The sequence below is a fragment of the Ctenocephalides felis genome, unplaced genomic scaffold, assembly GCF_003426905.1.
Source record: "Ctenocephalides felis isolate EL2017-DRISC unplaced genomic scaffold, ASM342690v1 CF-g0.4_SCAFFOLD_01886, whole genome shotgun sequence".
In the NCBI taxonomy this organism is placed as follows: Eukaryota; Metazoa; Arthropoda; class Insecta; order Siphonaptera; family Pulicidae; genus Ctenocephalides; species Ctenocephalides felis.
In genome coordinates, this window is record NW_020538040.1 from 69,783,501 (window position 1) to 69,810,908 (window position 27,408).

Below are 27,408 nucleotides of genomic sequence, written 5' to 3' on the forward strand. Positions count from 1 at the left end.
TTTTATAAGAAATGGGGAAAAAGGTTGGAAATTACTGTTTTAGGGTGTTTGTTTCGAACACGCACAAACTCTATCATCATAAAATGTTTTATCAAAATTGTTAAAAATTAAATTCTACAATTAATAACGAATGAAACGACCAACCGATCTTTACCAAAGACCTGCAAAAAGATAGCAAGTATTTCAAGGAAGAGTCTTATTATACAGAAGTTGACTCAATAAAGTTTCGCCAAAAATAGATGATATTCAATTCAAATTTCATAGTAAACCAATCAAAAATAATAAAATTATATTAGATGTAAAAAACATTAAAAATCTGTATTGAGAGTACATCAAATTGATTGAAGTTTTTAATAAAAGCTCTATATATAGAAGTAATCCAAAAGTCAAAAAATAAAGATATTTAAATTCAATATTACATTGAAACATAACGTGCATTACTGTTAAACAGCAAATGACAAATACTGATATAAAATTTTTGTACAGCAAATGACAAAAAATCCTTCAACGTTTAATTTATGAATACCGTAAGCATTTAATATAACTTACAAGTTTTAGATATAATCTGTTAAAATGCACAAATTTCAAACGAAAAGGGTATGAATTAAAAAACTGGAGAGTTGAAGGAAACTCGAGGAACTAGGTTCTTGTATACTACAATCTCAAATACTTAAGGGAAACATAACTATATTATTTTTATAATTTAAATACGTCAATCACATAAAAATATTTTCTTTTATCAATTCTCTTCATGTTTTTCTGTTATAATTATGTACTATAAGTGTTTTTTTGTTCTAGATCAAAATATGTAACAGCTACGGAATTCTACGGAAGCAAAATAGCTTTCTATATACGCTTAATTCATGCAACATCATAATTTTATTATCTTTCTTCTCTCCAATAAAATGGCAATAAGTACGGTTTTTGGCTGTACAAACTGTGCCACCTCTTATATTATGTAAACCCTAACCAAAATTCTAATTGTGAGGTTGTGCAAGTGCCTACGGTTGGTTGGTTTTTATCACTTTTAGAAAAAAAACTTAAGAAAAATAAGATTAACTTACAAATGCAACCAATTGGATCTGAATTGTCTACCATCTAGTGAAAACAATTGGTACTATTATTAAGTTAAATTAAATTTTATACTCTTCTTTTATCTATGATTTTATAATAGTGCCCTAAAATCATTTCTTATTATATATGATGAGATTTTAATGACCATAATTAAAATCAAGGAGTTGTAAGAAGAAGATAATTATCTAAATTATTTTCAAACTGATCGAAAAAATCTGTTACAATGATATTATTCATAGATAAAGTCATGCATTAATTGGGAATTTTCTTGTCAAGCAAATTACCAAAATACCAATACCAAAGTCCCTAGATTAAAAGTTCTGTGGATACTAATTAAAATGCTGGATGATGAACTAATTGAACCGTCTGATAGTAAAGTGACGTATTGTTATAGATTGTCAAAAGCTAAATAATACCGCGATAGAATCAAAGAGTGCTAAGTGTCACTGTATATTAGATACAATTGATAGGAAGTTTATGTAGTTTACAATATTGGTATTTAGATTATCATCAAAATATCACCAAGAAGCTTCGCATCCAGAGGATAAGAAAATTGCAATTTTCCATGCAGAAATTGCTCGTGATCATTTAAACAGGGTAAGTTTTCAAAAGGTTTCAAAAGTTAATGTATACTGAATTGTCGGGACTCAACAAATTACATTTATTTTGTTATCTGGATAATATTATTAGTCACTGTTTTTTGATCATTAAAAAAGCAAACAAGAAATTAAATTTCGAAAATTGAGTAGAGAAAAGGTAATTTGAAACTTGTACCAGGTAAATACAATTTTATGTGGAAAGAAATTTCTAAAAACATATCATTTCGAAAATTAGATGACTTGAATAAGCAAATTTAGTCTCTCTCAACGAAAAAATGTGAGGAATAAATAAAAGTATTAATGAAAACATATTAAAGAAAAGTATTGTGGATATTCGCAGATCTTTTTATGTAGCATTTTCCACAAGTTTTAATTATAATATTTAATAATTAGAAAGCTATCGACTCGGTTGTTTAGTAAAAGGATCGACTAGAGTTTGTTTGACCTCTATATATTTGATGATTCATTCAAACAAAAGTTGTTTGTGATAAAAATGAATGTCAATTTTTTTCGGACTTGCGATTTTGATAAAAAAAAATGCAAAAAAATCGATTAGTCGTTTTTGATAATAATTCATATAAATAAGATTAATTATTGAAGGAATACAATCTTCCAAGGCTGCGTAGAAATAAGTATATGACATAATTCGACAAAATCAGGTGAGTGGTGTTGTATCATATCAAATAGTGACATATTCCTACGGATTAAAAAGTTTGATCAGTGTTTCTCATCGTATAAAATGTTGACAAACACTGCTTCAGTTCAAGTTGAACAATACTAAACGTTGGTACATACGTTCAGGCATATAAAATACAAAGTTTCAGGCATATACTTATTTATCTATGAGTTCAGGCTTTTACAACTTTTTCCTACATTTTCATAAATAACGATATCAAAAATGCATCGTTAAAGCGATTTTAGTATAGTATTTTATTTATTATATGTTTAATTGTTATAGTTTTATTTTGACAATTATAATAAAGCCTTATATTTATATTAATATTCTCGAGATTATTTCAAAAGTGAAAATGAAATTTGACAATATGAAAGTCATGGATAAAGCAAAAAGATTTCGTTAAAAGAAAATATTCGATAACTGCACTCTCGTTCTATAGTTTTTATCGGATTGAGTAAATGATTTTGCGTCGGATATCTTACTTCGCATTTTGTGTACAAATGCTTTTGAAATATCATTATAGATATCGATAATTCGATAACGAATATTGATATTTGGTCAGTTTAGTCTAATCTCGTATGACATATTTTGCGCACCGCTAGTAAATAAAGCGTGATTACAAAAACATAATGAATGATACTATAATATTCTGACAGTGCCTACTCTTCTTGGAAAATGACTTGCAATTATTAGACAGCGCCTGTCACAGTAATAATTTTATATGACATAACCGGAGTTTATCAATTAAGTAATATTACATGTTCGCTATTGTCTTTGAGAAAACAATCTAATAGTTTATTTACGTATGAATTCGGTTTTTTAATCATTTAAATATATCTATAAAACATTGTTTTTGTGACAATTCAGTGTTTTATTATATATACTATATGATATCATTCAATCATTGACTGCACCTCTAATTTTTTTTGTTTTTATTCTTGTTTAGGGCTTACAGTTATATTGCTGTCAACACACAGAACTCTCATAAAATATTGAAAGTATTTATGTAAATAATACAATGGGATTGCTAACTGAAGGAAGACCTTTGACATGGGAGGAAACAAAGTCTTATTCTAACCATGTTCGTGAGCATGGTATTACACAATTCATAAATTTGTATAAGAGGCTTCGTGATAGACAAGGCGATGTTTTGAAATGGGGAGATGAGGTAAATATTAAGAGTAAAGAGAAAACTTTACTTATATAACAATTTATGTAATAATCATTCATTCTAGGTGGAATACGTACTTGTTAAATTTGATGATGAGAAAAAGGAAGCAAAAGTATCGCTGCGTGCGCAAGAAATATTGACACAGCTTAATGAGAAAGAAGCAATAGATGTTGATGGTAAGAGAATTAATTTTAAAAATAGGTTTTACTCTTAAAATAAATACAGTTTAATATTGATGGAAATCTACTATATTAATACATACTTTATAAGACATTGCATGAGAAATATTAATTTAATTATGATACTTGTTATGTTAAGAGTAAAACTGTTTATTGCCTGATTTAATAATCACTCTTGGCATTCTATTATTATATTTGTTATTTTATTAAAACAGGAGTGAAATCATTGTGGAGACCTGAATATGGAGCTTATATGATTGAAGGAACACCAGGAAAGCCTTATGGTGGTCTATTAGCGCATTTCAATGTAGTAGAAGCTAATATGAAGTACAGACGAGAGGAAGCAGCCAGTTTGTTACCAAAGGGTGAAGTCCTCATGTCCCTTACAAGTTTCCTAGGTAAACTTATATTATTATGTTATAAAGATTTTAATAACTGTAGTATTGTACATAAAAAATTGTGACTGGATTTTAAAACTGTGAAGTGTAATTTAAGTATTACACCTTTTGAAAATATTTAGTTTCAATAATGCTTTATTCATTTATAGGCTCGGCTGTCCGAAATTTACATTTCCTGAGTATGATCCCACACCTGATAGTGAAGAAGGTGCTTCACAATCATATTTTTTCCCAGATGAAGCTATATTTCCAGGACATCCAAGATTTAAAACATTAACAAAAAACATAAGGCAGCGAAGAGGAGAAAAAGTAGCCATAAACTTGCCAGGTCTGCCAATTATAATTACATTCTATTAACTATTAGCGATTTTAGTTATTAATTAGATACCTGTTTTTCTATATTTACTGCTTTCATAATAAAAAAAACAGATGTAATCCAAGCATTAGTTTGGAATAATATATTTGTTCACCTAATGATTATTGCTTGTGAGAATTTTTCTAGAACTCAGAGTCTATTATACTTTGTATAATTTACTGAATTATTTTTAATTATTATATTTATACAATATTTTGCAAGTTAATAGTTTTGTAGTAGAATTTAATTTCAGTTACAGTTGACATTTCTTATAGCTGATTTGTAATATCATAATATTTTAATTCCAGTGTTCAAGGACACAAATACTAAAGATCCTTTGAGTGGATGTGATTACAAAACCACACGTGCCATTAAGGACTGTGTTTATATGGATGCAATGGGATTTGGTATGGGATGTTGTTGCTTACAGTTAACTTTTCAAGCATGTAATATCAATGAAGCACGAACATTGTATGATCAGCTAACACCCTTGTGTCCAATTATGGTAATTTCTATTATTGTTGTTTACATAAAGGTATACACTATATATCTGGGATGAACTACGCTAGTTAACAAATGTTTTTGTTTGAAATTTGGCTTTCAGTGACGTCTATTTGCAAAATATTTAAGACAAGTTGAATAACAATTTAAGAATCACTTGGTGTTTTTTAAGTGGAATCATTATTTTTTCATTTATTCTTACATATTATATATTCGGCATTACAAATACATTCCAGTAACTATTATATTTGAAATTTGAATACCTTCTATATCTTATATTCTATAATATTTGAGATAAGATATTTCACACATTTCTTTTTCAAGATTTTTCAAAACTCTTATTATGAAGACTTAAATGTATAGGTGATGGGTGATATAAATAATATATATGTGATGTATATATATAGTCTGAGAAAGTTAATGTTTTTGACTAAAAGTGAAATCACTAATTTTGTTTTCATATTTGTTTTGTTATTACTTGGTATCAATGTTAATCTATACTATTACATTTTACCAAATAGTTACTTTATTAGATAGTAAGTTATATTTATTGTTTTGACTTATTTATATCTGATCGAAAATCAAAAAATGCATATCTAATGGATTCTAGTGTGAAAACTTTATTATTAAAATTGATGATTTTCGAAAATCGCTTAATACGTACCTCCGTGATATATACGGACAATGTTTACTGGCAGAATTGTGCAGTTTTGTGAATGTCACGATTGATGTAATTTTATGTGTCTCAAAATATTACAGCTTGGTCACAGGTAATAAATATAATTTTTATAAACTATTTTACATCCGCATCTGTCACTGGTAGATTATTGCTATTGTTTACTATCATTTTTGTGACATGGAACTACGTATCTTAAAATTACTTTGTCTAGAAATTACACAAGTAAAATAAGTAAATAAAAAATGGACAAATGAGTTAAAATAAGTGTAAATAATAACGTTTTTTTTTGTGTCTAAATTGTTTTAAAAAATATGCCTTAAGGGGTTAAGTTATATTAATGTTTTCTAAAAATTGCTTATTTAACCCTTTCTCTACTATCTATTTCCTTTCTCTATTTTCCGCAGAATTGACGCTGCTGTACAAGCCAGTAAACAACCTACGCAAAATATTTTTTTTACTATTTTTTTTAGTAACGATTAAAATGTTTTAGAAATTAAGAATTGCACTTAAATAACTAAAAATCTTAATAATAAATTAAAATTTTTATTAAATTAACACATTGTCAGAGTAATAAATAATAAAGAAAAATTTGTAACACTAGATGTCAACTACAGGGTTAAAATTATTGATTTGAATGTTATTTAATTTTAAACAAAAATAATGACAATTTTTTATCAACAGGAAAGAATTGCTATCTACAGATTTGATTGCATATTAAATCATGAATTGATAACAGATAATTACCAAAAATTATATCCATCAAAGACAAATTATATTCTTATTTATAATATTCTGATTTTCGCCTATTTTTTTATATTTTAATTATTTAGTAATATCAAGTAATTAAAACTTAATTTTTGGTATATATTTATATATTTTTTATGTCAAGGCACTTTTTTTTGCCAAATTTACTCTTGAAAGATATTATTAGAAATTAATTGAAATTTGTTTTAACCACTTTCATAAATCTTTTTTTTTAAACAGTTGGCTTTGACTGCTGCTTCACCTTTGTACCGAGGATATGTGACAGATGTTGATTGCAGATGGAACGTTATATCAGCTAGTGTTGATTGTAGAACACCAGAAGAGCGAGGAGAAAAGCCTTTAAATGAGAATCAATTTCGCATTAATAAGTCTAGATATGACTCAATAGATTCATATCTATCTTCTCAGGGCGAAAGGTATGTTAATTTAAATATACACAAATATTAGTTGGTAGTCCAAGAAAAACTAAATTAGAAATATGTTAGAAAAACTCATGCCGTGAATAATGTTTTTTACTCTTGCTGTTATGCTTGAATTTGGACATAGAGTTTAATTTTTTATTCACTTCTTATTTCAAATATATTTTTATCATTTTGAGTGTGAGTTAGTAAAATTGTATCTTATCTGATTTTGGTACTCTATTTATATATTGTTCCATTCCTTTTTTCAGATATAATGATGTTGAACTTGTGTATGATACAGTAATTTATGATCGATTAAAAGCAGCTGGAATTGATCATTTGCTCGCTCAGCATATTGCCCATTTGTTTATACGAGATTCAGTTTCTTTGTTTTATGAAAAAATTCATCAAAATGATGAGGAAGATACAGACCATTTTGAGGTACATTATTTAAGATTTAAACATGTTAATTAAAAAGAAGCTTCAACTATATGTTTATATTTGTTAGAGCTTTATTTTTGGTGTTTTGTTTTGCTCAGAAGTTGTTGGATGCCATCCCAAAAAACGTCTTTTGAACAAAACCATTCATCCAGCCAACATGTTCCAAATTAGCGAAGTGCTGCTCTGCAACAAGGTCTAGAGTACTACGGGTGTGATAATTTATGTTATCAACGCCCCTTGACCGGTTTTGCTTTATTTTGTTATTGCACATTCTGAACGTTTTTTTTATGAATTCTTGGTTCAAATTTATCATATGTTCTCGTTGCAAATCACTATTAACTATTTGATTTAACTGAATGACGGAAAACATAACATTTCTTGCGACCGAAACGATTTAGCCTTAGTCGATTGGCCGGCTTCGCCTGGTGATAGTCATGATTCTTGAGCTTAGGCTTTTCAAAGTAAATCAGCCCACTTTTTACTACGCATCGCGAACAATGACTTTCAGTAGCTTTTTTCTTTTGGTTAAATGAGAAAAGTAGTGCGCGTCACAAATGCAAGTTTTCATGAGCCAAACTTGATATTTTTAAAATCTATAACTGTGTTACTTTAGCAAAATGTATTTATTGCTTTGAAGCTTGATGTCAGTAGAATGAAATGCATATGTGTTAAATTTAAATCATAGTATTGCATACTTCAGCCTAAAGACATCGTTTTAAAAAACTACTTATGACTTTCCAGTACATCTATATATGATACGCCTTTGTGTGCATAAATAATGAGTGCTCACCACTATCTGCATTGCTATTGGAAAAAAAAACTTAATGGTTATTACCGAACCCATTAAAACCTGCTGTGGCAATTCTTCTGTTGGCTTGTTAATATTATTTATTTATTTTTTTTTTTTGCTGAGAGATATATTGGGAGACGATTTGAAAAAGACAGTTGAATTTAAATCTATAGAATTATTTAAACAAAAAACTCTTGTATCTAAAAACTGACTTGACATATAGTACCTTGTTTTAACTATTTTAATCTGCTAATAATAATATAAACTAAAATCATTTTTACTGTTTTGAAATTACACTGAAGATGAGGCATACAATGGTCTTGAAACATCAGTAATTATTAAAGTGTATGTAAAAATCTGAGTGTTGTGTTGTCCATATTCAACATTTGAAATATATATATATATATATATATATATATATATATATATATATATATGCTTGTGGAAATGCTCTTACGCATCTTGTTTTTTTATATGTATGTGTCTTTCAAATTCAATATTAGTAGATATGCAACAAGACAATAACTGAATATGTTTGTTTTATTCCAGAACATTCAATCCACAAATTGGCAAACCATGAGGTTTAAACCACCTCCACCCAATTCTTCCATCGGATGGCGTGTTGAGTTTCGTCCTTGCGAAATTCAGCTTACTGACTTCGAAAATGCAGCTCTCGTTTGCTTTGTTGTTCTCTTGACCAGAGTCATCCTGAGTTATCAATTAAATTTTATAATCCCTATAAGTAAGGTAATATCAAAATATATCCAAACCATATCACTTTCGCTATTACAGAAATATTATCTCATTTTTGAATACTTTATAATGATGTTATAATGTATTTATATATATTTTAACTGAGGCCGTTAGCTGTCTTATTCTAAAATATAATACTTATAGATGTTTGTTTACAATTTGTTCTGTTCCTATTGATTTTTATTTTATTTTTACACATAGATTTTCTATCCATATTTTTTATTCATATTATTGAAAACAATCATATGTTTTTCTCTATACATATCAAGCAGTTATATTTGAATATGATTCAATTACATATAATTTTAGATATTACTTTTTTGTTTCGTGTTTGGTATAATATAGGTTGATGAAAACATGCAAAAAGCTCAAAGGCGGAATGCTTGTCGAGAGCAAACATTTTGGTTTAGACGTGACATAACTGCTAAGAATTCAGAATCAAGACAAACATGTGCCTTATTATCAGAGTCTGCACAAAAGGTTGAGGCTTGTGATTCTGTTGATCGAGAATATGAACTAATGTCAATAGATCAAATTATAAATGGAAAAGTGAGTCCTGCATCAATATTAGTATTGTATAGAAACTGCATAATATTGATCACACATTGTATATATATATATATATATATATATATATATATATATATATATATATATATATATATATATATTAGGGTGGTCCTTAAAATGGTCATTTTCGAATTTCCTTGCTCCCAGGGGCTCAAATGGTTCCAAATAGATAAAAAACAATTCTCTGAAAGTTTTAGCTCTTAATGTTAACGTTTAGATAGAGCGCAATTCAATCAAAGTTTTGTATGGAAATAGCATAGAAAAATTTTCAAAAATTTTAAAAATGTTTTTTAGATGTAATTTAGCGAACAAATGAATGAATAAAACTCATTCATTTGTCGCTAAGTTATACCTAACACATTTTTTTTAAATTTTCAAAAATTTTTTCATGCTCTTTCCATACAAACTTTGATTGAATTGCGCTCTATCTAAACGTTAATATTAAGAGCTAAAACTTTCAGAGAATTGTTTTTTATCAATTTGGAACCATTTGAGCCCCTGGGAGCAAGAAAATTCGAAAATGACCATTTTAAGGACCACCCTAATATATATATATATATATATATATATATATATATATATATGTTAGATTACTGAATAATGACACACATCAAGTGTCGAAACGTTTAATGGAATAAATAATTTTGTTATTTAACCTTTTTTAATTCGACGGTTGGGCTGCAAAAATATTACAAATATATATATATATATATATATATATATATATATACATATATATGTGTGTGTGTGTGTGTGTGTAACATCAGTCACTTTCAGTAGAATATTTGAGTTGAAACTAATATTTTGCTAATATGCAGGGTTCATTTCCTGGTCTTGTTCCATTAATTAATAGTTACTTGAGCAGCATGGATGTAGATGCTGATACACACTGTTCTATACAACAATATCTGAAACTAATTCAACAAAGAGCATCTGGAGAATTACTTACAACTGCATCATGGATTCGACAACAAGTTCTTAACCATCCTGAATACAAGTAATCATGATGTTCACTATATATATTATATATATATATATATATATATATATATATATATATAATATTTTAATTTTTATAGAAAAGATTCTGTTGTCTCTGAAAGGATCAATTATGATTTGCTTAAACGTGCTTATGAAATTCAAAATGGAAATGAACCTTGTCCAGAACTATTGGGGAGAGGAGGCAAATCGAAAACTAAAGAAAACATACCAGAAGCATTAGAAAAACAATTGAAAATGAATGGAGAATGCTGCCCATGAAATATTATTATGCTTTTACAAATTCTAAACTAATGTTAATTGCTGTAGTATAAGTAATATGAATTATCACTATTATAAATTTAATAGACACATTTATAATATATTTAATATTATTTAATAGTATTATATCAATATATTGATGCATGTATATATTTATAAATATATATATATATATATATATATATATATATATATTTACATGATTATGGTGCTTTGTCGGAAGATTGGTTTATGGGATTAGAGCATCAATGTTTACCTTCACTATTTGAAGTTAAATTTTCTGCACTCTACTTCTGTTCCTTATGTGTTCACATTCTTCTTGATGTTTGTCCTTTCAGTTATTTTATATTCTTGCTCATCTCTATGGTAATGGTATTCTCCCACGCTTCTGATCTCTTTTAATCATTGTCTTTTCTGATGTTTCTCACCTTTTCAATTCAACCACATCTTTCAATTCCTAATAATACAGCAGGTCCACTAAGTTTCAATTATCACATCACCCTCACTTTCCATTTTGTTTTTGGTTTTGATATTACAAATCGGTTATAACATCAATAAAAAACATGAATTTCTTTTAAAAATTTAATCTAAAATCCATATGTTTTAACTACTCTACTTCAGCAAATCCACAGATAACACTTATATTGCACACTTACTATATTGTGATAGTTTTTATGTTAGCAAGATCGCGAAATATTATTATAAATACGATAATTTCAATGTTTATATTATAGCATTATCATAAACTTGTACAATAGATCATTATTTTTTCTAATGTTAACGCGAGAATTAGCAAATAGTAAGTACTTTTTACTTTTTATAAATATTTAAACTTTAAAATTTCAATTGTTATACATTTTAGTTTTTAAATTCCATTTTTAGTTTCAACAGTATGAAGGCTAGGGAACTATAGATGAAACATATGGGTTTTAGAATAATTTTTTTTTAAAAACTTCATGTTTTTTTTTATTGATGTTATGCCCTATTAGACTTTGTTAATACATATGTCAACATTAAATTCAGATATATATATATATATATATATATATATATATATATATAAACAACATAAATAACAAGAATTAAATTCCATAAATAATTAAACTTGAAAAACATTATTATTGATGGCACGATAGCGGTTATTATTGATGGCACAGTGATGGAAAATTAGTGTATTCTATAATAAAACATGCAACAAAATTTTGGAAATTTTATACAACTTTGATTGAATTGAAGTTGAGTTGAATTTTTTTGCGATATTAAAATAAAACGAATATTTAACAATATTAAATAATATTAATCTAAATTGATCTTAGCTTTCAAGATCTCAATATTGTTCTAAAACTCTAAACAATCAAAATAAATTTTTAATAGAAACAATAAAGTACATATTTATATTAATAATTATAAAGTATTATCAATTATGAGCACATGTTTAAAGAATTTATAATTTTCAAGATTTCAGCTCAATACTATTTTAACTTGTCCGAATCTTATCCAATGAGCTTTGCGGCACTTCAATTTTGAATTATCCTTGGCACGAAAAACTAAATACATAGAATTTATCTTTATCTGATATACTAGATTTTATCATTTTATCTCATTTTGAGCAATTCTTATTGTTCAAAACAAGTTTTAAATTCCATGATAATATTGAAAAGTTATTAATTTTTAATAAATAATTCTTGATATTTTATTAATTAAGTAGTTCTTATAAAACTCTTAATAATTCTGACTTTTGTAAAGTACATTTGAGAGGTTCTTTTTTTTCATTGTGCACCAATAATTATTGTATGAGTTCGTAACTTTTAACTTCCCGTACGTAATATGCCGAAAATCGAAAATGAAAATTTTTGCATATCTTCACGTTTTGAAGGTTTCTGAACATTTTGTCATACCTCAGAAAAAATGGATATGTGTGTGTGTTTTGTATGTCCGCATTTTTTCGTGCACGTTTTCGGCGCACGGATGAACGGATTTGAATGGTTAAAAAAAAAAATTCGATTCCTATTAAGAGGGAGAGGTGCTGATTAGTTTTTGGCAAAGGCAGGTCCAGCCATTACGAAGATACGGAGTAAAGAGTTCAGAAAATACAAATCGAGTTTTTGAGAGAACTATGTATCAGGTTTGAATGATCTAAAAAACATTCAATTTGTAATGATTGGGAGAAGAGGTGATTAGTTTTTGGCAAAGGCAGGTTTAGCCATTTCGAAGATACAGAGCTAAATGTGCAAACAATAGCAGTTTTTGAGAGAACTAAGCGTCGATTGAATGATGCAAAGAACTTTCTGCTTGTACAAAATAATTACTTTTGGGTAGAAAAATGTTTAAATTTTTTTTTAATTTTTTTTTTTGTATTTCTATTTTTTTTTTTGTAAATAATTCAGATTTTAATTTTAATTCTGACTAAAGTTCTAATATACTTTAAACAAATAATTTCAACTTTGCAATTCAGTTTGTATAATTCTTATAAAAATTAGACAACGTTACAATATTTATAATCTATTTGAAAACATTTAATATTCCTCGAACATTTCGTTACGGTACGGGAAGTTCCAGCAATTTGCCTTAAGGCACGATGCCATACACCACCTGTTTTTATTATTATGAACCATTAATTGATTAATTGTATCAGTTCGTAATTTATTAGACATCACGAATTTGCACAATGTAAAGCGCAAGCAAACCAGAGTCGACGGCCCTAGACTAGATTTTGAATTTTAAACAAAAATTCCGTTTGAAATACTCCTCAATCTCCTAATATATGCTTTGATTACAACGAATATCTTTATGTTGTGTTTTGTGCGACTATGGATTGAGAATCATAGATAATATTTGTATACGGCTCCATCTCCATGTTGGCTCAAAGGCTTATTCTACACAAGATTAATGGAGAAATTTTATGCTTATTTAAGCGAGATTAATATTACTCTATAGTAAATCTAACTAGTTGATGTTAATATAAGTCTGTGATAATTATACTAAAGGTAAAAAAAAGTCTGTTATTGAACACCTCTACATGCATTACTGTTTGTCACGTCTGCCATGAAATTTTTCTTGTATTGTCTCTGTAGGTTTTTCTTTGCTGTCAAGTAGTGAACAATTGACTGCTTGATTTTGTTTTCCATTTTAAACAATAGTTTGTACAAAAAAAAAAAAAAAAATTAAGTTTGTTTTCTCAATTCGCTTTCATATAAAATTGTTTTGAATGCAAATGCGTTTTCAAATGTACTTAAGGTTATATTAAATTTGTTTGAAGTGTCAATCGCTGCGTGCGATATATAGATCTGTGATTGATATAGTGATGGCAGATTCACCATCAGAATCTGATTCGAGCTCCCTAGACGGGGGAGCAATGCTACCTCCTAGTCCTGTGTCAAGAGAGCACATGCAGAAGCGGATTGAAAGCTTGCAGCAACAAAACAAAGTCTTGAAAGTTAGTATCAAATATTCTTTGCAATGACATAAATAGCGGCATTAATAATTAATTTAAATGTTACTTATTAGGTTGAATTAGAAACATATAAATTACGTGTGAAAGCTCTTCAGGAAGAAAATCGTGGTTTACGACAAGCATCTGTAATTATTGTAAGTTTATGTTATGTTTATATCAGCAAATATTTCAGATCAAACTTTATTAATTCAGTTTTGTTAGTAACACAATTATTATATGGAAAGTGCTTTAATTGTTTCAGCAAGCTAAAGCGGAGCAAGAGGAAGAATATATATCCAACACGTTATTGAAGAAAATTCAAGCGCTAAAAAAAGAGAAAGAATCTCTAGCCCATCATTATGAACGAGAGGAAGAGTGTCTGACTAATGATTTGTCAAGGAAATTGAATCAGGTGATAAAAAGTTATTAAATTTACTCTCATATGCACAAAGGATTAAGTTTATTAATGATTTAAATTTAATTATTGTATATTATTTTCTGTTCTATATATATTTTCAAAATATATATAGATATATATATATATATATATATATATATATATTTCCAAAATATATATACCCAAATTAGCAAAAAAGGCATATGCATTGAATCTTTTATTTTCTGGTGCTTTTAATACTTTGAAAATACTTTTGATAAGGCTTTTGTAAAATATAAATTATTTTTCAATCAAGATATCCCTTTATACATAAATAAAATATGACATTTTGTTCTTCATCTGTAATTATTTTGTTTTCAGTTGCGCCAAGAAAAATGTAGGTTGGAGCAAACGCTAGAGCAAGAACAAGAGTGTCTTGTGAATAAATTAATGAGAAAAATAGAAAAGTTAGAAGCCGAAACTCTAGCCAAACAAACAAATCTTGAACAACTTAGAAGAGAAAAGGCAAGTAATTTATAATATTTAGTAGCATTTAACTTTTTGTGATGAGATTTTTAAGTTTTGAAATCAATTATAAATGTTTTAATATACATTTATATGATTCAAGTCCTTTATTTTCAGGTTGAACTCGAAAATACTCTGGAGCAAGAGCAAGAAGCTTTGGTTAACAAATTGTGGAAGCGAATGGATAAACTAGAAGCTGAAAAAAGATCACTTCAAATTAAATTGGATCAACCAATATCAGATCCTGCTAGTCCTAGGTAAGTTATATTTAAGCAATTACCATATTCATGTTTTATATTACATTAAGTTTTTGAATTTGAGTTTACCATGGATACTTTTCAGGGGTACAAAAATTTGGTTTATGCGAAAATTATATAATTTGCAAATAGATACAGTTGGGTGCTAGACTGTCTCAGTCGCATAAACAATTTTTACTTCTTGTTGAAGAAGCAATAGTAGAATAGCAATTTTATGTTTGAGAAAAACTTTCACATGCTTTAATATTTAGTACTATTCAATTTGAGTTTTCAACTGCTTGCAATTGCTTTTGTCTGCTTCAAAAAATTTGCATAGAACTTTGGGTGATGATGGGAGTAAATGAAAATTGTTTAAAAGAGATCTTTCAAAGTAAAATCTAAAACTATCTATTAAATTAAGGTCTAGAAGTTGTCCAGGACACTGCATGACTTAAAATTTGTCTGCCTAACCATTCTTTGATGACTGTTAGACTTTTTAAACAATTATACCGAAGTGCTATCAAAAGAATTACAATTGCTATTCAGGGATTTTACCATAATTTACTAATTGCAGGGATATGAATAATGGAGGAGATACTGCAGCGAATCTTAGTGCTCATATTCAGATTTTGCGGTCAGAAGTTAACAAATTACGGCGAAATTTGGCTCAATCGCAGCAAGAGAATACAGAAAAAATGAAGAGATATGTACAGGAAGAGCGCTGTATTCGTGAAGAGAACCTTAGACTACAAAGAAAACTGCAATTAGAAGTGGAACGCAGAGAGGCTCTTTGTCGGCATTTGTCTGAAAGTGAATCGTCTCTAGAAATGGAAGAAGAGCGACATTATAATGAAAGTGTTATAGGTACATTATCTTATGCTTTACTTAATCCAATGTTTCTTTAACATTTTTATACCATTTGGGATAGGAAATTTTATAGCTGGTAATACAGTGTTGTTAAATTGAAGATAAGAATATTTTCTTTAAGTATAGCAGACTTGCTTTTTTTTTTATTGACAGTATATCGGTAAATTGTGTTTGTGAAACAACTTCAGCAAGTTGGTTTGATTTAAGCTTTATCCTTATTAGCTCAAATTTTGAAACAACATATGTACAATCATAAAAAATTGTTGTCCAAATGTAAAATATAGTTTTTTTTTTGTAATATTCTTCTACTAAGCTATTTGTTTTTGTTTTTTTTATTCGACACAAAGGTGGTGCAGCTAGACAAAGAACAATTAGTTCACCAATTCCTCAAGCAGGTATTGTAGGAAGTTACGCTCAAACTAACCCAAGCCCTTCAGCCAGCCGTCCCTTAAGTCCTGGACCGGGTATAAGGTGTTATGCCTGTGGACAAGCACAAGTGAGTTATATGTCATTCTAAATTTAAATACAAAGTAGAACTGTAGGTCATGCTAATTGGACAGCATACAAAACAGTATCAGAATTTGAAGTTGTTATGTGTTTGCATTGAATTTGTCATTTTGTTATATATATACAGTAGAACCTCGTTTTTCCGGACCTCAGTTGTAAAGATTTGCAATTATCACGACTACCAATCACGATTAATTTATACTTATTTACCATACCTACAATTCGAATTTTTGCATGATTAATGCAGCAGTTTAGTATATGTATGTAATGTAAATAAGAAAATATATATGTACATACATAAGATAGTTTTAATTTCTTGATAAACATTATTTTTCTGATATCTATGTATGTATTTGTTATTTTTAATAAATACACAACATTATTCTTCATACATTCGATTATCCGGATTTTTGATTTTCTGAATGCCTATTGACAACAATCCGAATGCCTATAGACAACAATTAGTCCGGTTAATCGAGGTTCTTCTGTGTATATATATATATATATATATATATATATATATATATATATATATATAGATATAAATCATACACGGACACATATTAAAAGATATTTACTTTTTAGGTACCACCTTGCTGTCCAAATTTAGGAAGTACATTTCACCCTATAGTGTCATCTAGCCCACCTGCACCTGTTCTCTCTGTAAGTTTGTTTTTGTATTTATGTAGTATATATATATTATCCCTTTACGCTCCGTTGTCGACTCCAGTTCGACATACAAAATGTGTTCCGCAACTCCGTTGTCGGACCCAGTCCGACACGCTCTGATCACATCATAACGTTAACAAATATAATAACGAATAAAGTTAAAAACGAATCACTAATTGTTGATGTTTGAAATTAACATTAAAACACATTGAAATAATACTGTTAAAAAATAAATACTTTAATTCTTTTTTGTTCCTTTTTTTTCATTATATAACAAACATGACAGATATTCCGCTAATATACTCAGGGAGTTGCTGGGGCGTCACATGCGTCGACCGCGCGGAGTTCAAAGGGTATATATATATATATATATATATATATATATATATATATTGAGGTGGTCCTTAGTATGGACGTTTTTGAATATTTTTGCTCACAAGGGCTCAAATGGTTCCAAATTGATTCAATTCTCTTAAAATTTTAGCTCTTATTATTAACTTTTAGATAGTGCGCAATTCAATTTAACTTCTTATGGAAATAGCATAGAAAAAAATTTGAAAATAAAAAAAAAATTGTGTAAATTTGTGTAATTTTTTATTGAAAATTCGACGCTCTGCAAAACCGTTTTTTTATAATTTGTTTTGTAGAGCATTGAATTTTGAATAAAACTCATTCATTTGTTCGCTAAATTATATCTAAATAAACATTTTTAAAATTTTTGAAAATTTCTCCATGCTATTTCCATACAAAACATTTATTGAATTGCGCACTATCTAAAAGACAATATTAAGAGCTAATATATAATTATAATTGTATTGTATATATATATATATATATATATATATATATATATATATATATATATATATATATATATCTTATAACTAAGTATACTATATATAGCATACATATAAAGATATTGGAGAAATATAAAATTGGAGATTTGTTGAAGTGGGCATTTTTGAAAAAGTAAAATTATAGTATGACATACCATATTTTATTTGAATACTAATCATCAAAACTAAGTTGACCTTCACTATTTGTTGAATAACTTTTATTTTAGAAGATGATGTTTAGATTATACCACCATTTACAAATATGCTACTGCATTCATCGATAATTTAATGCATTGTGGAATAATGTAAATTTTTAGTTATTCAGTTAAAAAGTATTATAACTCAAATTCAATAAAGTGTGCATAATTTCAGGCTCGAAGGACAAGTGAGAGGTTCATTAAACCAGCCATACCAACAATAGGCCTTTCAGTTAGTAATACAAGTGCTAATATGTGTAGCAACTTGAGTATTAACAGCGTAAGCAATAATAGCAGTCTAAATATGCCTGGCTCTGTAACTCCAATGGACACTGCTTGTAAAGACTGAGAACATAACAAAACGATTTATACCAGATACAGCCACTTGCTAAAATGAATTTATGCTGTGGAGGTGATTTTCTTGTTATTTTTTAAAAATCTGAATGATATGAATTAATTAATTATTTACTCAATGAGTGTTAATATCTTTTTAAAAAATTATAGTATATAATTTTTCATAGTTACTTACAAAATTAATAGTATTACATTTGTTAAAAATACCAATAATAATTTATTGGAACATGACATTTTTATAATATTTAATGAAATGTTTCTGCAACAAACTTATCACACTTTGATCCTATTCACTTATTTTGGATCCAGTTGAATTGTTGAACAATGAGCTGTATAACTTCCATAATATCACATATTTATATTCTGTCTTTACAATCTTGTTTATTAAATTTAAAATATATATATTCATATTTTGCAGTTAGCAATAAGTACATGTTAGGCATTATTGAAAAATATCTGCCTGGATTATATCTTTAAGAACTTTGCTTATGCTATTGATTTGTGGTTGGTCGATGGTGTGTGTGCATATAAATTTATAATTCTGTATTTCACATAATGCAAATTGTTAATAAGTTTTCAAACCAATCCAAATGAAAATTCATGAACAAAGTTCTCATATGTAATCTATTTATATTATTGATGCACATTTATTAATAACCTTTGCTATTTGCAAATTCCGTACTAAAAATACAGTATGTGTTCAATAATGATCGAAAGACTAAAAGAAAATGCTTGACATTTTAACCATATAGTTAAAATAATATAACAGTCTTTGATGAATATAATTTAATAAGGACTACAAATTGCATTCACATAGTGTATTTTCATAAAATGAACTACATTTTGATATAGTGTTGAGTTTAGCACAAAAGTGAAAGTTTGTCACTTACTTTAATGAATTTATGTAGATGTTTTGTATACATAGTGATAAGTTTAAGCATAATTTTTGCAACATTGAACTTTTTTTTATATTACTCTGACAGAGTCAGAATTTTGTGCTAGATCTTAAATAATGTGGAAGTATTAATATATGGATGATAAGTAAAGGTCTTTTAACACTACTTGAATAATAAATATCATTCTTTTATATGGTTTGTTGCATAATTCTATAAATTGTTCATCTGTTTTTTTCTATTATACACAATTTTTTATTTTTATATGTTGCATAATCAATTTTGCGGAATATTATGGATTTCTCAATTAATAAAATATAAGCTTTAATCATAAAAATGATTGCTTAAAATTATTTTTTTGATTTCTGTTGCATCATATGTTATAAGTTTAGCTCACTTTTGGATATGCTATCAAATACTTCTTTTAATTCAAATGTGATACTTTGTTTCTAAATATTAGCATTTTGTATACTATTTTAAGAATATGTTGGGGTTCACTGAAATGTTATGAATTGTTATGAATATGATCAACCTCAATTATCCTTTGCTGCTAACTTTTATAAAATTTTCAAACTGCTTTTGGAAAATCATTTTAAAATTAAGTTTGCCTTAGAATCAATTTTTTTCACAGTGTAAAGAGAAATGAGTGAATAAAGATCAAATATTCGATTTATTATGATCATTTTTCATTCACAAGTTCATTATCAGTTAGTGGAAATACCAATACATGGCTGAATATAATTGCATATAAGAAGCAATGCAATAAAATATGTGCATGACAATGAAATTACTGCATTTGCACAATTGTAGATTGTAGTACAGAAATGTGCAGCAATAACCTGCATATATATTTTCGTGTCATCAATAATGCTGCGTTACTACTGTACATACCATTTATAAGCATCTTTTTGAAGATTTTTTTTATGCTATGTATTTTTATCAGATCTGTTACATTTTGTTGTTCATATAAAATAAAATATAAAATATTGTTTAATTTATGAAGAATTGATTTATTTATTCTTAGTTTTTCAATTTTAGTTTGTGATATTCTCTTTAAAAGCATGAGTATTATTCATGAAAATAATGGAAGAGTTTGATTATTATAATTTGATAATTATCTCTTGCAGTACTCTCAGTTTGAATGGATCTTATAGTTAAGTATATTTTCAGCAATTTTAATGTAAATTAGACTCGTCAAAAGTGTTGATGTAAAATTAAAACAAAATTGTATCTGCTTTGTTTTTATTATAACTTAAGTAATAAGTTTATAAAAAATAAGCAAATAATATCAATGTTGATCATTATAATGACAAACATAGCAAAAATTGTCAAATTTTTAAGATATATAAAAATCTATGCTTGTTTCAGATATAAATAATAATGATCTAACATTTGTCTACTACCTTCAAGGATCTCATTTTAATATGTGTATACTTAATTACTATTTGCTAATTTGTAAGGCAATTTTTATCTATTGGTTTAATTAGTGTGTTCAATTGCGGTTTAATATAGAATTATAAAATAATAAATTGAGCAGTACGTTAATATCAGATGTTTGTCAGACAGTAGCTTTATGTAAAGCGCAATGGTTGAAGAATCAGCAAAACACAAGCGCGAAATTTAAATACTTAAAAAAGCTTTAATAAAGATATTCAGACTTCATTCATTCATTCAGAATTCATTAAATGGGAGTAACTTTATATATAAAACTAATTGAAAATTTATGTAAGTTATAGAATTATTAAATCAGATGATAAATGCATATTGATCACGAAATTATATAAACAAAGTATGGCAGTATAAACGCAAATTGATTTATGAATGTATAAATATAATATATAATGTATTTCTAGGAAGGAATGTTCGACTTAAGCTTTTATCGACCTATAGGCGTCTTTCACCTTTCTCAAGATTTTAGGACTCATTTTACAAAGACTAGTAGAAGACCATACCAAAAATATCTGGACGCATAACTTAATTTATAGTATAAGTAATTTTGAATTTGTACAGACTTTCAAAACTATCACTATTTGCCACAACAAATCCTGACCAAACAAGAATGTAATCGCCCTAATCCAAATCGATTTCATGTCGGTATCAAATATAAACGCACATTTATAATAAAATGAATAGATAATAGAATGAATTAGTATAATACTCAGCATTTTGTAGCATTTTTGCAGGCATCACGATATTTAAATGACTGAAAAAGATGTAAGGTTGTAAAATCACAAAAATCGACTGATCTTTCATTTGTCATCGTTACAGATTTACAACTTTGCTATTGAAATTGGCGCTTCACAATACCAATTTTATTGTTGTTTTTACCACCAGCGCATCAGTGGCGTTCAACAGTTCGAAATGAAGGAAGTTTTAAGTGCTCAAGTATTAAATAAATCATACATAATCATTTTTTGCTGTGGTATGTAATTTAGTTAAAACTATGGGTCAAATTGCTGGAACCGATTATAAATGAATCGAGCAGCACATTTCATGTAAAAATTCTGAATTTGAAAATGGACAATCTGATATCAAGCATAGTAGCATCAATTTTCACATAAGAATATAGCTATGCACAATTAGCTCGATATCTCCAAAACGGCTGGACCTGCCTTTGCTAAAAACTGAACACAATCATTACAAATCAAATGTTTTTTGGATCATTCAAATCGGTTACTCCGTTCTCTCAAAAACTCGATTTGTATTTTCTGCACTCTTTGCTCCGGATCTCCGTAAACGGCTGGACCTGCCTTTATCAATAGGAATCGATTGCTTTTTGAACCATTCAAATCGGTTGATACGTGCGCCCGAAAACGTAGACGAAAAAATGAGGACATACAAAACACACACACACGCATTCATTTTTTCTGAGGTATGCCAAAATGTTAAGAAACCTTCAAAACGTGAAAATATGCAAAAGTTTTCATTTTCGATTTTGGCTTCTTACTATATAACTACCCTACGGGAAGTTAATAAACTAAAATAATACACTATTGAAATCTTTAAAGTTTATAAATATTATATCATAAAAAGTTAAATCAGTTTGTTTGGTGTTGCAGTGAGATTGAAATTAGAACAATTTTAAATAGTATTTTCTTTAAATGTTGTTTTGAATTTGATAAAGTTAGTTAAAAGTTCATAAAATACTGATAAAAGCAATTTTATTTGTATTAAAACCATTTCTACACTTTATATTTTTCAAAAATTGCAATTTCTATTCATTTTGAAATATTAAAATAAATAATAAAATAATTTTTGTATAATCACAAAATATATTATTCCATTACATAAAAATGATGTTCTTAAGTTACTTGTTTTCTAAATATTTTTGCCTTGTGAACAGAGTTAATAGCTTATTCCATAAAGGTTGTGCTCCGCATCTTAAAATATGATTGGTTACGAAATAGTAAGTACAAAATTTGTATTTCATTCGCTATTTTAATAAAGTGCTCAATACAGTGTGATGAAATAAAACATTTGGATTTTAATTTTATTTGGGCACATTTAAGAGACTTAAAGTGAGCGACTTAGATGAATGTTTTAGTGTTTTGCGAGTAAATTTTTGATTAAAATATTTTTACCTAAATTTAGCCTCTGATGTAATGATTTTAGGCGGTGTACGGATATTAATTTGATGTTGGTTTTGATCACTAGATTTGCAGTTTTTCGAAGTAATCAGCATATTGCCTATGGAAACAGATATTTCTTTTACAATTAACTAGTTCTTGTAATATTTTGTCATCAGCTAAGCTGAAGTGTTCTCCTGACTGTGACGACACAATGGTATTTTAATTGAATAGCTTCGGAATATTTCTTCAACTATTGATTCGTATATTTTAAGTATTTGCAAGCCCTCAAGTTTTAATATGAATTGAACATTATGTTAGTTGTAATAAGGTCCAAAATTGTACCTCTGGGGCTATACTCAAACCCACAATCGCCGATTTAGAAGTTCGGTGCCTTCCCGATTGTTAACATAGTTAAAGTCTCTGACGGAACTCCAAAATTTACATTCGGGGGGCATTCTGGTCTAGAGGCATAAATTTTATGCGATTTCTGAAACACTGTAAAAACAATATTAGTATTTTGAGAATATTAGAAACGATATAAATTAAAAATAGTCATAAAGTTTCATTTCTAGAAGGTGGTAAAGTGGGGGGTCTCATAATACAGGCACCTGACCAAACTCATGATTTTAGCAATCGTATGGACAAGTTAAATTTTTGTTTAAGAAATAGCGAACTGTACAAAAAAAATATGTTTTACGACTTTTCTTAATCACATACTTTTTCAAAATAGTTAAAATCAGAATTTTGAGCGTAGTTTTTGAAGAAGTCTATAAGAAAAACTGCAAAAATTTTAATAAATCGGTCCAGTAGAAGTTGAAAATTTGTCTATATCGTAGTCAAATAGCTATGTCTCCAAAAATAATTTCAATTTTGGAAAATCCTTTTGTACATATATTCTTGAATTGTTAAGTTTTAAAAACATGCAAAAAACAAAATTGATTTTGTAAATGTTCTAGACTAGAATACCCCCTTAAATTAATATCTACATTGCCTCAACCAATAAATGGTCATTTATTTTGTTTATAAGTTGCAATAAGTCTAAACCCAGAAAATAATTCACATGTCTTTTAAATAATAATGATAATTTACAATGCTAATAATTTTTCACAATATTCGATATTTGTAATATTATAATGGACTTTTTTTTTTTTAAAAAAAAGGGATATTAAACGCCCGATTTATTACTTCTGCCACTTTCTTGGTACTAATTAAATTATCTTATTTAATTTTATCCTATTCATACATAGTACGTTTTAAATTTTTATTAAGTCGGTATGCTTTTAATCGTTCTTTGTTTTTTCAATTTTTTGCATTAATTTAGAAGATAATTGTAAGAAAGTATTGAATAAATTTATAGTTCAGCAATATTGACTATTGTTTAGTTTTCCCTCTAATTTTTGCACGTTAGTTTTTTTTGTGCGTTTTTTATCTCGATTTATTTAGAACCTATAATGTATCATATAATTATATAACATGAAACATATAATCCATTGGTATAAAATATATACCGATATAAAATTTGAAGTTATGCAAAAACATAACAGTGATAATACAATTAATTTGAACCATTTCAGTATTTATTTTTAGTGAAATATATTTGTTATTATTAGATACTATTACAAATTAACATTTTGTTATACGTATAACGCGAGTAAAAATAAGTGCAGTGCATTTGTAATAAAGAACCATCAGTGCAATTTTTTTATTAGAAAAAAAAAAACGCAGTAAACAGTCAACAACAACAAAGGTAAGTTTGATGTTTAAATATATATGTTCTAATAATGCTTTTTTCTAACTTTTTTTTATTCATTTATTATTATACAGCATCGGAACAGTAATTACATTCTACGATCTGCTATGCTAATGTATATAAACTAAAAAGAATAAACTAAATAAGAATAAATAAAGATAATAACATAAAAATAGTAATTAATAATAATAATAATAATAGATAATAATAATAAATAATAAAATAATATAATAACACTACAAAAAATACATTAAATTAACTAACATATTTTGATGATTTACTATAAAAAATATAGAAATTGTTCCATTAAACAATTTGCTAGATTAGGATATTATCCATTGGTGATTTTTTCTAACTTATAGTTAGATATTGTTATTTATTTATCTATATTGTTCAACAAAGTTATTGTAATTTCTTGTTGCATATTTCAACTCTGCGACTGTAAAATTTAAAAGCAATTTTCGCAGAAATAAGGCATTCGTCCACATTTTAGCCAAAAATCCTGATCCAATTTTGAAAATTGAAAGCTAGTACAAAGTACATCTGCAGGGCCGGGTCGTTTCTTCATAATTAATTGTTGAACAATTTATTTTAATGAAAAATATAGTAATCGAGTTTAGTGATTGAAACAAACTTTCTAAAAGATATTATGAACTCGAGAAAAGTGGTTTAATTATAAAAATAATATTGAAGTATTAAATAATTCAACTATTTCTCGAATATTAGTACTAATAGTAAACTAGTTAAAAGTGGCATTTTTTCTTAAGGCAAGTTGCAAAAGCTTTGCGACAGGTGTAATAATTGGCTTGTTCAACCGAAATTGAGATTTATATATATATATAAATAATATATTATTTAGATAAAATTTTCAATTGTTGATTTCGAAAATGAAGTTTTCGCTTTCAATTAAATCTAAACATTGCGATTTCCAATTAAAATCTTGTAAACATATTTATAATATCTGTATTTTTGTCAATAACACGTGCTTGTCTGTCTTAAAATTGAAGCCCCTTATTCAAAATTTTAATGAATTTAAAATCGTTAGTGCATGTTTATCGCCATGTTCCATTAAAAACGCCGAAACATTTTTTAAAGAAACTTAATAAATTTGTGAAATAAATATTAAGCATTTGTCATAAGAAAATACTAGGGGTACGTAGTTCATGATATTATTTAATCAGTTAAAAAGGGTAATATTTTTTACACAATTAGCGAAAGCGAAGTTTTGTTGTAGACTGTTTGTTAGGTGACAAAATATAAAGAATCTATTTAGATTGATTATTTATTAATTTTTACGAACAATGCACAAATTCATAAACTAGAGATAGCAATTTTATACGAAAACTGTTACAATATTTTTTTTAACATTATGAAAAAACAGACCAGTCGATCGTTACCAAAACTTCCAAAATCACCACTACTCCCAAATTATATTTCAAGCGGTTTTTCAATTCAGTTTTTCGCTTCAGACTTTTTGCGAAAACGTCAACAATTATTATTGTAATTTTCTGCTAATTCCGAAGAAACGGTTTGACCAAACTTATAATAAACCTATCAAGGTTGCATCTAATGGCTTCAAAAATTTTAAAATCGAATTAGTTATTTTTTAAAAAAACATGGACGAAATATACATATTGACTGATCATGTTAAAAAAACACTGCCTATCTTTACAAATTATAATTAAACGACTTGTTTTAGAATCTTTATATTTTAGGATGTTCTTTAGGACAATGATATTTGTCAATATACAAAGTTTCATCAAAATAGTCGATTTATTTTGAACAGAAAATTACGAATAAACTTTACCAAAAACTAATCAGTACGATTTCCAATTAATCTTTTGATCGAATTTCGAATGATCAAAATCGATACAGGATTGAGGTCTAAAACGTGGGGATTTTTTTTCACTTTTCTGCAATTACTATGAAAAGGTTTGGCAGATCGTCGCGCAAAATTGAGAAACGATATTCCTTATGGAGGAAGTTACATCGAATGGCTTTTAAATTTTTAAAATCGGTCAAGCCGTTTTTGATCCGAAAAAGGTAAAAAATCATCTCACACACACTTGGTCTCATTAGATTCAGAATGGCTTGAAACGTCCAGAAAATATAAAATTAGCAAGTCAGATTTCTAGGTGAAAACAAACTCCTTCGGGATATTAATAATTTGCAATCTAACATTATAAAGTTTTACAGCAGCTCAGTGTACTTATAAATCTGTTTTTATAATTATTTATTACTATAGGTACTTGGACGGAAACGTTATGTTCAAAGAAAATAAAATTTGAAAAATTCATCGTCACAATTTCAAAAGTAGCTAAATCTCTTTCTTATTAATTCATACATATCGGAAAGTTAATGCTACTGGTTTTAAGATAATGTGCCACTTACACTTTGCTTTTTATGCATTTTCAAAAATTTGTTTAAAATATAGCTTAAATTGGAATCGACATGAAATTTTAAAATTATGTTCAAACTGTGGAAGAAAAGTGTAGAATTGAAAGTAAATTATATCACAACCCCTAATTTTCAATCTTATGCAAACATTTCCGAATTCTAAGCTGAGTAGCTCATTCTCGAAATC

The 27,408-nt window shown here is 27.5% G+C and overlaps 2 protein-coding genes across 2 annotated transcripts in view; both read left to right on the forward strand.

Moving 5' to 3' along the window:
• The window catches only part of LOC113377733 (glutamate--cysteine ligase-like), a 64,537-nt gene extending 53,840 nt beyond the window's left edge, over positions 1–10,697 (forward strand). Inside the window, exons 7-12 of the mRNA XM_026618143.1 lie at positions 6,617–6,813; positions 7,068–7,239; positions 8,579–8,776; positions 9,128–9,331; positions 10,171–10,349; positions 10,432–10,697. Of these exons, the coding sequence (XP_026473928.1) occupies positions 6,617–6,813; positions 7,068–7,239; positions 8,579–8,776; positions 9,128–9,331; positions 10,171–10,349; positions 10,432–10,612 (1,131 nt within the window). The 3' untranslated portion in view covers positions 10,613–10,697. The remainder of the gene's footprint in view (positions 1–6,616; positions 6,814–7,067; positions 7,240–8,578; positions 8,777–9,127; positions 9,332–10,170; positions 10,350–10,431) is intronic.
• Positions 10,698–13,441: 2,744 nt separating this feature from the next.
• On the forward strand, positions 13,442–18,747 carry LOC113377005 (coiled-coil domain-containing protein 6). Its single transcript, XM_026617159.1, has 10 exons — positions 13,442–13,599; positions 13,872–14,048; positions 14,120–14,200; positions 14,308–14,457; positions 14,803–14,946; positions 15,064–15,203; positions 15,757–16,046; positions 16,397–16,545; positions 17,142–17,219; positions 18,434–18,747. The coding sequence occupies exons 2-10, from the start codon at positions 13,917–13,919 to the stop codon at positions 18,605–18,607; spliced, it is 1,338 nt and encodes a 445-aa protein (XP_026472944.1). The 5' UTR covers positions 13,442–13,599; positions 13,872–13,916; the 3' UTR covers positions 18,608–18,747.
• The last annotated feature ends 8,661 nt before the right edge of the window (positions 18,748–27,408 follow it).